The sequence below is a fragment of the Nematolebias whitei genome, chromosome 13 (genome assembly GCF_014905685.2).
Source record: "Nematolebias whitei isolate Nwh7 chromosome 13, NemWhi1, whole genome shotgun sequence".
NCBI classification, from domain to species: domain Eukaryota; kingdom Metazoa; phylum Chordata; class Actinopteri; order Cyprinodontiformes; family Rivulidae; genus Nematolebias; species Nematolebias whitei.
Genome location: NC_056510.1, coordinates 12,258,609 through 12,271,300, shown reverse-complemented (window position 1 = coordinate 12,271,300; position 12,692 = coordinate 12,258,609). Strand labels below are relative to the sequence as shown.

At 36.2% G+C, this 12,692-nt stretch overlaps 1 protein-coding gene across 1 annotated transcript in view; it reads left to right on the top strand.

The window, feature by feature from the left end:
• The window catches only part of pard3bb (par-3 family cell polarity regulator beta b), a 358,866-nt gene that overhangs the window by 63,714 nt on the left and 282,460 nt on the right, over nt 1-12,692 (top strand). The window contains exons 5-7 of the mRNA XM_037686865.1: nt 1,098-1,168; nt 10,724-10,807; nt 11,742-11,867. Coding sequence (XP_037542793.1) covers nt 1,098-1,168; nt 10,724-10,807; nt 11,742-11,867 — 281 coding nt within the window. The remainder of the gene's footprint in view (nt 1-1,097; nt 1,169-10,723; nt 10,808-11,741; nt 11,868-12,692) is intronic.

Here is a 12,692-nt window from a genome sequence, read left to right as displayed (position 1 = left end):
AAAAAAAAAAATATATATATATATATATATATATATATATATTACTTTCAGTTAAGGGCACCTTGCGTCTGGTCTCCTTCAGCAGTTGGAGTGGGTCATATGTCAGCTTGAGCAGTGGAGAGTTAAAGGTTGAAGGTCATGCTGTGAGTCCATTAGTACCAAGTACTAACACAGAGCCTTATTGACCCGTGCATTTGTCTCCATATGTTTACACAAATGTGGGCTTGCAGTGTTTGCCCACACTGAAATAACCACAATATTTGCATACATGAAGCTCATAAAATGAAGTCCATGAACTTTGATTTTAAAAATAAGTTACGTGTTTATACAGTTAAGAGTTTTTATTGTTCCCCAGATAACAATAATCATTATCTTTTTTGGATTATGTAGAAAGTCCAGACATTTTTGTGTCGGTTGGGAAAAAAAAAATACAGATAGTAATATTTCAGTTCCATATCTGTGGACTCACAAAAAGCATGTGGTATTTGGAGGTGAAACACTGCTACTGTTTGTGGTTTAACAAACAAGAGTATGACATGCAAGTAGTGTTGATTGCTTCTTCACTGTGCAGCAAATCCTCACTATGGTTCTCACCTCTCAATATTTCTGAAACCAGCACATACAATGATGCATTTAATGAAACCTCCATGTTTTTATGAATAAATAAATAAATTTCTTGGCAAACATACACCTTTTTCCTAACACCTCTCTCTCTCTCTTGGTTGCCATGCCCACTGGTAGTCTTATTTATTACTGCTTAACAGCACTCCCTGCTTGCCTTCATTCTGTCCATCAAATTAGCATCTCCTTTCCTCATCACTTCACATATTTTTTTCATTCATCTCTTTTGTTTTTTGTTCTCTTTCAAATTGCAATTAAATACATTAAGTCGAGTATTTTTAAATTAATATCAAAACTCTGGAGCTTCCTCGATTTTTAGCTTCCAGCCACTCGTTCTCAGCCGTTTATTTCTCCTCCATATTTTTCAATTTTGTTTTATTTTTTTCAGATTTATTCATTATGTTCAATCTGAATCTCTCTGAATGTTAATCTGTGACTTGTTATCATGATTATGTATGTGTTTGTGTGCTCTGCAGGCAGCCAGTCCTGCTGGGGAAGAGCCGTCAGGGGTGGACCGAGCTCAAAGCAAACCCACCTTCAATGAGAGGTCAGTGTGTTTATGTTTGGGTGATTGAAGCTGGGCGGTATTCAAACCTTTTACTTTTTTCTGTTTTATTTACCAAAGTATATAAAAAAAGCCTTTTAATACGTTAGGATGATTCCCGCTGTAAAGCCTTCCCAACATGTTTGTTTCTTATACCAACTTACCCTTTGATATAACATATTGACCATTTTGTCTTTGTGGTTGCCACACACATGGTTTAGAGGTGGGTTGACTTGAACCCCCCATGTTGCCTCAATCCTTTCGTAAATCACACAGACAGCAATGGGGCATTTCAGCCATTATCCACATGGAAGTGGCATTTTGTGGTTTACAATTTTTGTTTTCAGCCTTGCAACTTAAAAAACCCCCCAAAAAACAAACTGCAATTTAGAAGCCCCCAAACTGTATATTTCAAAAACTAAAACATAAACAGCCACCATTATAAATTGGAATGCCTGAATACATCATTTGATGACGGCAATGTCATTGTGTCTCCTCTAACCTAATCGAGCCCCAGGCATGACAGACGTAACAAAATTAACAGATTACTTGCTCTCATTTGTGCTGTAGACATCAGTTGTTCAACGATAACAAAACTTTTGTATACACTATAACTTTAATGAGCAGACAAGCTTGATGAGCAATAACATTGCCTAAATAAAATAGAGCAAAACCACTTTATTATTACAATAAATAATCTAAGCCCCAAAATACTTTTGTTTCTTTATTACACTGTCAACGTTGCAGGTTTAGAAACCTTACAATATATAAAAATGTTCAGGGAAGTCATCTGGACGGTTTCTTTTTTTGCTGAGATGTTTCATCCTTCATCCAAAGGACTTATTCAATCTGAGGAGCCACCAACAAACTGAATCCAACCACAAAGTGCACACTCCCATAGTGGGGGGGAAAACACACAAAAAAACCAGTTTGCTGGTGATAAGATGGTCTCCGGGGCCCGCCAACAGCCTCAGATAAGTTGACGGGGAAGAGGGTGGGCCCCGGAGGCCATTTTAGCACCAGCATTTTTTTTTTCACTTTGGGAGTGTGCTGTTTGTGGTTGGACTCAGTTTGTTGGTGGCTCCTCGGACTGATGAAGTCGTTCGGATGAAGGACGAAACGTCTCAGCAAAAAAGAAACCGTCCAGATGACCTGACTGAACATTGTTGGATTATTACCTGGATTATTGAGCATGAACTTTGGTCCTACATTATATATCGACAAATTGATTGATTGATTGATTGATTTTATTGTCAATTCTGCATATGTACAGGACATACATAGAAATTGAAATTGCGTTACACTCCTACTCAAGTTGCAGCAAACAACAACATTAGCAAAAATAAACTAACACAACTAGTTATATAAAAAATATAAAAGCTCACAGACTATAACAGTAATGTTTACAAAATTTTGCAACCCCCCCCCCCCAAAAAAAAAAAACCCACTGTGCATTTGATGACAGTTGTGAATTCAAATTTTCTAACTACCATCGAGTTTACAAAAAAAAAGTCAATTACAAGAACCATTATTTCTGTCTCTAACAAAACCTGTTTAAAATTAAGGAGCAAATTTATACGTTAAGGGTGAAATCACAGTTAAAATATGCAAAATCAGAACTACTAGAAAAAAACTTTTGTGTATCAGTAAGTGGAGTCAAACTGTGGAATAATTTGAATATTGAACTTAAACAATGTCCAAACATAAAACTGTTCAAATTATCATATAAACATATGATTATTTCTGGATATAATATATAATAATATTATTCAATTATTATTATTTTTTTGTTATTTGTTATTGATGCTTTAGTTTTTTATGAAGTTAAAGGAATAATGATTGTTCATCTACTATAGTTAACTTAAATAGATACTATATTGATGGATAAATATGGGTTTAGTTGTTATACTGTATGTATGGATTATACATGGAATGAATGTAAGATTATGTAAGGGGTTAAGGAGTGGGAATTTTGATAAGCTTATACTTCTACCCACTCCCTTGAATATGTAAAACAAAAAGTTTTGACATTATGCTTCATGCTTTTTTTTTTTTTTTTAACATATTCAAAAAAAAGCAAAGTAAACTAAATAAAATAAACTAAACTAAACATTCTGGACTGTAAGCTAACCATTAGTTCCTTTATTTTTAATAATTATGTTTTCATTCACTGTTCCAGTTGTTTATTCTGATAAATTACAATAATGTTACGTTTTGTGGTCTTTTCTAAAGAGAAGGTTGTTTTGTGCATATTTGTCTACGTACAAGTTCATCGGGTTTTATGAGCCCGCTTCTGTCCCACTTTCTCTTCATTAAAGCTGTTTTCTAATCTAGATCAAGGCTCGCGCAAATATATTTACTGTTAAAAAGCTCCATCATTAGCTCACTACAAAAGCCTGTGAAAACAAGGTCAGGGTCACTCATACAAGCTCCCCCCCCCACCCCCCGATATGATCACACACACATAGTTTCAAGAATAAACAACTCCAAACGCAGTTTCATTTGATATTTTTACTTGCAGATAGAAGTAACCATGGAAGACATGTGCATACACTAATGAGTACTGCTTAGATTGGCTGTTTTGTTTGCATCTTTGTGATTGTTTTGACTCTGTGGAGCAGATCACACATTCGAACTCTAAGGAACATCAGCCTCTTACCATATACTGCAGTCCAGAAGCTCGTGGGGAATCTATTTAGACGTAAACAATAATGCTGCAATGTGTGCATGTGCTGCATGTTGAACACTTTTTAAATGTATTTTTAAACATTCTTGGAGCAAAGACCAAAGTGCTCTTTTTTTAATCATTTGAAAAATCAAACATTTGTTTGCCCAAAACGTGTATGTAAAATTTATCCCACCATACGTTAGCATCCCCTACAAATTAAACACAGAAATCAACCAACAAACCATGTAGTGAGTAATGCACTTTTAAAAAAAAAAAAAAAATTGCATTTTTAAAACAAATCAGTATATCACAGACATCACTGTTGTTGCTGAAGAAATTTAAATAGATAAATAAATGATATGGTAAAAATATTTTGTCCTAATAGCTCATACCCAACTTGTCCATTATTTGACACAGCACTAATGGAAGCTGGTAACTGGACTTGTAATTGTTTATATTACCTAAATTAACCTAAAAGTTTGTATTAGATGGAACGAAATGTCAGTTTGGTTATAGCTGCATAAAAAAGTGCTCATATAACCAACATGGTTAAAAAAAAAAACATTATAACCATGCTTTTAATGTGACTAAAACCAAACTAAGAGCACATTTTAAATTTTAAAGTGCTTACTGATCAATATGCTGCTCTGTCTGATGATAGTAATGTCAGGACCCGTGAGTTATGTTTTGGTAGTCTTTTTTTTAATTTTTTTTACATGTATTCCTTTTTGGTTAACATTTTTTCATCTTCTGTGTATTGTGATCCTTGTGTTTGTTCTGTTCTTTTTGATTTTTCCTTGTGCGAGCATCACGTTTTCCTTAGTCAGTTTCTGCTTCTCAGTTCCTTCCCCACCCACTTCCACCTGATTCCAGTCAGAATTAGTCACTTGTCTTTACTGTCCTCATCAGCCCAGTCTATTTCTGATCTTTCTCCCACTCAGCAGTCTGTCATTGTATTCTTCACGCCCTGTCAAGTCCTCTTCGGTGGCTCCTTGAGTTTCCATTTGTTATTTTATTTTGTTTGTTGCCACACCAGCCTTTTGATTAGAAATATGAACGCTTTAATAATATAATAATAATAATAATAATGTCATCACAATGTCAGCACTGTATGTTTCCATACAATGGCGAAATTAGTCTCTGCATTTAACCCATCCACCACCAGGTGGTGCAGTGGGCAGCTATTGAAAGCGCCCGGGGGACATTTTGGGGATTAGACGTGCTGCCCAGAGACGCCACGTGATTTAAGTTGTTTTGTGAAGTATGAGTCTGCATTTTTAGGTCTAGTCTTCCTCTAACCATGACAACTTATTGCTTTCTTTAGTTGGCGGGCAAAAATGAAGACAATAATTTTAACTAAAGATCCAGAAAGTCCCACCCAGCCCAGAATTGATTTATCCTGTCCGTATTTACCTAAATGCAACTGGCTCAAGTTCAAGAATCTTTATTATTCCCAAGGGGCAATTTGTTTCACAGTCTGTAGGCACACACAATATCCATACCAGACAAGACATTGAGACATAAAACTAGAAATCATCATTGTTAATTGAGAAGCCTGCTTGCCACAGGGATGCATGAGTGTTTCAGTCTGTCGTACATCTGTGCAGCAGATACCTGCGTCCAGATGGAAGCAACCTGAACTCACCATGGAGTGGGTGATCAGGATCTGCCAGAATCTGCCTGGCCTTGTTCACTGATCTCATCTTGTGTAGGTCAGTGAGGTTCTGTAGGGCTATGTCAGCAGTTTAGCTGCACATCCTGGCAATCCCCGAGAGTTTGTTCCTGTTTTTTTTCATGTCAAAAGTCCAAACCAACAGATGAAGTTGAAAGTTAAAAGAGACTCAATAAAACATGAATAAAACATTCTCATAAAAGTAGAATCAGCATTAAAACCACAGAGCTTCCGATAAAAATACATTTTCTGTTGGGCCATTTTACAAAGTGAATTCAGATGTGCATCAAAGGTCAGTTTGTCATCGAGAACAGTTCCCAAATATTTATAATGATGCACCACCTCGACAGCATCATTGTTAATGACCACAGGAGTGGCAATAGGAGAAACTATAGAAAACTAATAGAAGCTGACCCATAAAACAATTTTCTTTGAAAGCTATGAACTGCATTTTTTTTGTTTTTCTTTTTCCTCTGTATCAAACATTTTACTTACCTGAGTATAGTATTACTTAAATAAATTGCTAAGCTAACTAAATAGAAACTATTTCAGTTCCATTCCCTGTTATGGTTCCTGACATTACAGTGCAGCAAAAAAAAAAAAAAAATGGTTATTGTAAAAGCAGATATCAACTCCCATTTGTGCCAATATCTATTTTTCATGCACATATCCTCTCATGAACACATAGTCTACTCACCATCGAACCATCACAACTCTGAGTAATGTAAAAGTGATGTAATGGTTTTTGTGGTCGCTGGGGAAACGATCCTTGAAATTGCAAAAAAAGTCCAAAATGAGGAGAGAAGCAAAGCCATAAATACTGGAACAGCAAAGCATGTGTTGAATGTGTGTGTTGTGTGTGTGTGAGGCCTCGTATGAGTTGTGATTACTGCGAATGTTTCTGTGCGCTCTGTGGCGCTGCCTCTGTGTGTGAGTATGCCTTTAAATGTGAAGCTACACCTATAAATACAGTAATATGGCTCATCATAATTTTAACCACTCCGCATGCACCCCGAAAAACTCATTACACATGAATCAGATTGTCCTTTTTATATGGGAAACAGATTTATTCTAAATTGGTTTATTGAAATAGCATTTCCCAGTATATTAAATTTCTTTGTGAATAAGGCACTAGATTGAAAGTGCTTTAGAACCGTGGGAGGTGAACAGGTAAGTAAGTTTCACTAGATGCACAAAACAAACTAGATGTGAAAGGGATTTTTGTGGTTTAAGAGTGCCTATAGTTCAATGTTTTGCACCCTAATAATTCCATTAATTCCCTGGTTTAAGAGGCTTTATTGTGTTGCTATACTGATACTAAACAATTAGCTTTTTTACCCTTTGTCTCTGTCTTTAGCGCTAATGCTAACAGTTTCTTATTTTCTGCTTAACTTCCTTATGTGTTGCCCTTTTATTTTTTGTTAAGGACACATCAAAATAGTTGTACATTAATTACTGAAAAAGAAATAAAATAACTGTTACTTCCACATTTGATTACTCAGCCTTATAAAATGTTCTTATGCATTTTTTTAAATTAGCATTTAGTTGTGTGCATTGTTTGTCTTCCATAAGTCTGTGATCCTTTGTTTTAGGAGCTATAAAAAAAGATTGATAAATGAGAATAAGGATGAGTTAAATGCATTGAAGTGAAGAGAGTGGTTTGGTAATGCACATCCTCCTTTTTTGTTTCTCCTCAGTCTTTGTCTTTTATACGAGGATCAGTAAAGTGGCAGCTGGATAAAGAGAACACCTGCTCTCTTCATCTCTTTGCTTCTCTCTGCCCTGCTCTTCCTCTCTGTGCAGTTGGCTCTTTTTCTCTCTTATTCACTCATTGCGCTGCCGTCTCTCTCTTTTCTCAAGTCACCCATTTTGTCTCATTTTTTTGTCTCACCCCACTTCATTTTTTTGCATTGATGCAGCCTGTCAATCATCTCACATGAAATAAAATGATAGGAAAAAAAAATAAAGAAATGCAAATTGATCTGAATTGCATGTGTGTTGTAGATGGAATGTTAGAGATCAGAGGAACAGCGACAGGAAGGGATATAAAAAGGGGGTGCGTGTTTTTTTTTTTTCTTCTCAGACCTTTCTACCTCATTTCACTGTTTCACTTCCAAAGTGTCTTTATTTTTAACCTTTTATTTTCCTTTTCATCAGTATTATTGATGTCCCCTGCACTAAACCTTTAGTTTAGTAATCTAGTTAACATTTAGTTTTACTAACTACTTTTATGTCCAACACTCCGTAGAGGCCTTGCTTTTGAACAGATTGTATAAACCTAAACTGACGTAGTTAACATAAAACGTGCAAAATATGACCACGCTGATGTATCTGTGACTGAGGTGCTAGATATTATTATGCTTTTGTGTAGTTAGTCAGACTCCTACGTTATGTCCTGGGGGCTATGATTATAACCTTTTCCATCCATCCGTCCGTCCATCCGTCCATACATACATACATACATACATGCATACATACCATCCATCCATACCAGTGTTTCCCCTAGGTCACTTGCCTTGGCAGGGCACTCATCTCTGTAGATTTTTGTTGACGGAGGTGGGGGTGGAGATGACATGTCTGCGCTGTGGTGTTACATTACATTAGTGCTGGCAGTTGTCGACCGATGGGGGGGAGGGGGTATGCGTGAGAAAAGCGGAGTGCTACGTTTGTAACTTTTTAGCTAGCGCAAATGTATTGCGCGCCACTAGCTTGGCACTACTACTGTTTCTAAGGGTGAGCTTAATCTTAACAATTAAAAATAAATAAGGACATTTTTGAAAACATGTCTAGAAGTCTCCTGAGATTATAGGACTATAACCAAATGCCAGGGCTGACTTATAGACCATTTTCTGGAATGAAATAAACTGGAAAAAAAAACAAACAAAAAAAACAATAATAATAATAAAAAAAATAATAATAAAAATGAAATCATCTTTATAAACTAACGTGAAAAATATAAATTATATATTCAAAGTGTGGTTCTTTATATGGCATCTACTCATGCTGGGAATACCATAGTTGTTTTAGTTTAAGTACACATTAGTTCATAATATGCTTGTATGATTAAACACAAATATATTTTGGATGTACTTGATCGTGTGTACGTTACTTTCAGGGAGTAGTGTTGGCAGTTGGTTTGCACCCACCAATCTAGCCTGTTCAAACTTATTCAACAACAACAACAACAAAAGAGTTAAATAGAACATATATATTGCATTTAGGTTACGCTTGCGCTGTATTTGATTGGACAAATTCAGATTGTTAGGGTAAACTCAAGTTTCCGCTTTTTCTTTTGGCTGTTCCCTTTACAGAGGTCACCACAGTGAGCCATCCTCCTCCATCTCATACTACCTCTGTGTCCTCTAACTTCATTGATTTATCACATTTTTGGCCTTCCTCTTTGTCTTTTTTCTGGAAGCTGTATCTCTAACATCCTTCTACCAATATACCTACTGTCCCTCCTCAGGACATGTCCAAACCATCTCATCCTGGCTTCTCTAACTTTATCTCACAATCGGTCAACCTTATGCTATACCTTTTATGATCTCATTCCTAATCTTATCCATCCTTGTCTCTACCAAAGAGAACCTCAACACATCTTAATTTCTGCCACTTCTGTCTCCTGTCTTTTTGCCAGTGCCACTGTCTCCAGACCATATAACGTAGCTGGTCTCACTACTCTCTTGTAAACCTTTCATTTGACCTTTGCTGCCACCTATTTGTCACAAATTCCTCCTGAAACCATTCTTCATCCGCTCCATCCTGACTGGACTCTCTCTTTCACCTCTTTACCACACTTCCTATTTTCCTGGACAGTGGACCCCAAGTACTTGAAGTCCTGCACCTTTGTGACCTATGCTCCTTGTAGCCTCACTGTTCCAATGGCCTCCCTTTCATTCACACACGGGCTCTGTCTTACTACCGCTGCCTTTCATTCCTCTTTTAAATTCACATTTTCACCTCTCCAAGTTCTCTTCCACCTGCTCCTTTCTCTCACCACAGTTCACAGTGTCATGTGGGTAAACTCAGATTTGCTGAGTAGAAATGAAGCAACATTATCTTTGTGTGAATGAATAAATCAATGCATGCATGTGCTTGTGAACTTATGCAAGACAGAGACAAATAATAAACCATGTTTTTGGGCTTTGCATTTTTCCCTCCCTGCCACCCACAATCATCAGCAACTCTCTCTGTGGAGTTTATCAACATCACCACTGCTATCACTTGGTGGGGATTTAGGGGTGGATGGATGGCCTAGAGAGACAGAGAGAGAGACAGACGCAGACAAAACGAGTAGACAGACAAAACGAGACAGACACTTAATGAAAAGAGCACAAAACATAGTTCAGACAAACTCACTTGGAAATACACACACTCCAGCACACAGGGAGCAGAGAGAAGGTCACGAGAGGATTAATGGCTGTGCTCTGATAGATAAACTAATCAAACAAACAAAGACTTCAGCACACATACACATTAAAACACAGAATATAAAGCAGAGACAGACTCAAATTATCCAAACTAGCAAGAGACGTTAAGAGATTCAAAGTAGCGAGGAGACGAAAGGCACCAAAACACTTTTTAAACGCACACATCCACTGTAGTCGGGGCTTTTATTAGTTTTGAATGGAGTGTTGGCAGTCCCTTCTCAAAGGCCCATGTTCACAGGCATGGATTAAGACCTTCACAAAAGCATACTTTTGGCAAAGTCTTTGCATTCATGAAACATCATGTGTCAGTTAAGTGTAACCGTTTTCTTAACTTTTTCTCAAGAGACAAGTTTTGAGAATGGTTCTACCAGTCTTTACTTGACTTAACAGACTGTGCCTAAATTCATTCAACTTTTATTTATACAGGTTAGTCTCATTGAGCATTGATGACTTATTTACAAGAGAGACCTGAAAACACCTGTAAACTTGTAAAAAGTGATATACAAAGACATCAATAAGGGTGACCTGGGAGGATGATCACAATGTGTTACAGAAATTAATAAAAAAAAAAAAAACATCTCATCATCCTGCCAGGTTAGCATGCAGTTTTGATATTGCATAATGTATTTTATTATATTTCAGATTGTCACCTGGGTTTTCTATTCCTTGCACAGCTGCTTGTGCTTTCAAGCAACTTTGCAGAGTCGAAAGGCAATTCATTTTTAGTGAAACAATGTTTTAGCATACTATATTATTTCCCGGTTGTAACTTTTTTTTTTGTACTGCAGCCTGACCCGAGTGGTGGAGATCCAGGGTGCAGACAGTCCGCTGGGGATCCACGTGGTTCCATACTGCTCCTCGCTGAGCGGACGGTGAGTTAGGATTTCAAACACACATGTAGTCATGCCAAAATAGAAAAATAAGGTATAATTTTGGCTTTATCAGCAACACTACATGCCAACTTTGTGAGCACTAAATACATTCTAGTGCTATAAAGACTACAATGAAGCATAGCAGGAAAAAGATAGGACAACAGCTAATCTTTTGTTGTCACCATAAATGGATGAAAGACGACTTCAACGAAAAGCAAAGTGCTGTTTTAAGAATTGTTTACCATATTAGCCTGCAATTTTACCTCTCAGCCTAGTTTCATTCTTAAACAGCTCAAGTGTTTTGTGTACCCTTTTCAACTAGACATTTAAAAGACATATTGCTCAAGTGTGCCTTTCATTGTACATTTGCCCAATTTAAATCTGCAAGTTTGCAGAAATTGACAAGTTGTGATTACCCCCCACTACAACAATTTTCCAACAGTTTTTTTTTTTTTTTTGTATTTTATCATTTTAACTGGCTCTGCAAATTTGAATACCTTTACAATGGTCTTTTTATAACATGTATTTCATCCTCTTTCACTATGAACCAATTATCTATTGTCTTTGTGTGTTCTTGGTGATCCCATCTACTAGTTGGCAATATTATGATTTATATCCAACTTTATGTGATATTTTTTAAATGTAAAACCACAATGACATCTGTCTTTGTAGGACTTTTTGTTTTGTTGTATTTTTTTTTCTTAGTGTGGAGTATGTTAACCTGCATGTCAGTTTTGTGGGTCATATGATAAAATAATAAAACAAGTGTAAGTGTTTACTTTTTTTAAGATGTGGGTCTTTAACATCTTCCTTAGATTTTTTTTTTTTTTTTTTTATTCTTTACATACAAAACTCTTATTGGTACATTGAAAACAAAAAATATACTTATGTAATAAGAAAATATTAGGGTCAATAATTTATTCTATTCTAACAGATCTCTTGGTCTGTACATACGTGACGTTGAAGAGGTGAGCCGTTCAAGAAAGGAAGGCTTGTTTCACGAGGATGAGTGCATTGTCAAAATCAACAACACTGACCTCATGGACAGGACATTCAGTCAGTGAGTACAACTCTATTTATTTGTGTATTCCCATGAAGAATAAAAAGGTGGATTTGAGGTTATAAACATCTCAACAGTATGAAATAACTAATTAAATAGTGTATGAATAATAATGGGCATCAGTACTGTGAACAGAGTGCATGCATTTCCAGTTGCTCACTAAAGAACAACTAAAGATTAAACTAAAGAACAAAAGATTTTCCATTTTAAGATTGAATTTATCTACGATTTGTAGTAAATATTAGTTCTGTTTCTGGGAAACAGGATCTATTTTGGTTTAATATTTATGTAAAAATCCTAATGTAGAACAACATTTTAAGACTGCTTCCTAAGCATTTTACAGAAGTGACTGACACTATATTTTGTCCATTATCTTTGAATCACAGAATGTGACCTGAAAAAGTCAAACACAAGCTTTATTTTTTTTTCACTTAATGCCTTCTTCTTTTTGTCTTAGTTGACATTTTTAGAAGTCAGAGTCACTGGTTATGTCACAGTTGTACTCCAGTAGAAAAGAACAACAGATAAAGTACTTACTTGATGTTTGGAGATCTTGGTTTCCAAACAAAACCTTGTATGTACAAATAGTTGATTTTTGATCAGTACCATTACTCATTCTCCATCTTCAGATGTTTGAAGCTTCATATGTTCAAATGTGTTGGATAATAGTCATAATTGTGCTGCATACCTTGAAACTTAAATCGTTGGTGATACTTGATCAATTCAAAATCTTGTGCTCTTGTACACCAAACCTGAAGCTTCTAAGTTAACTCAAAGGCATCCATCCATCCATCCATCCATCCATCCATCCATCCATCCATCCAT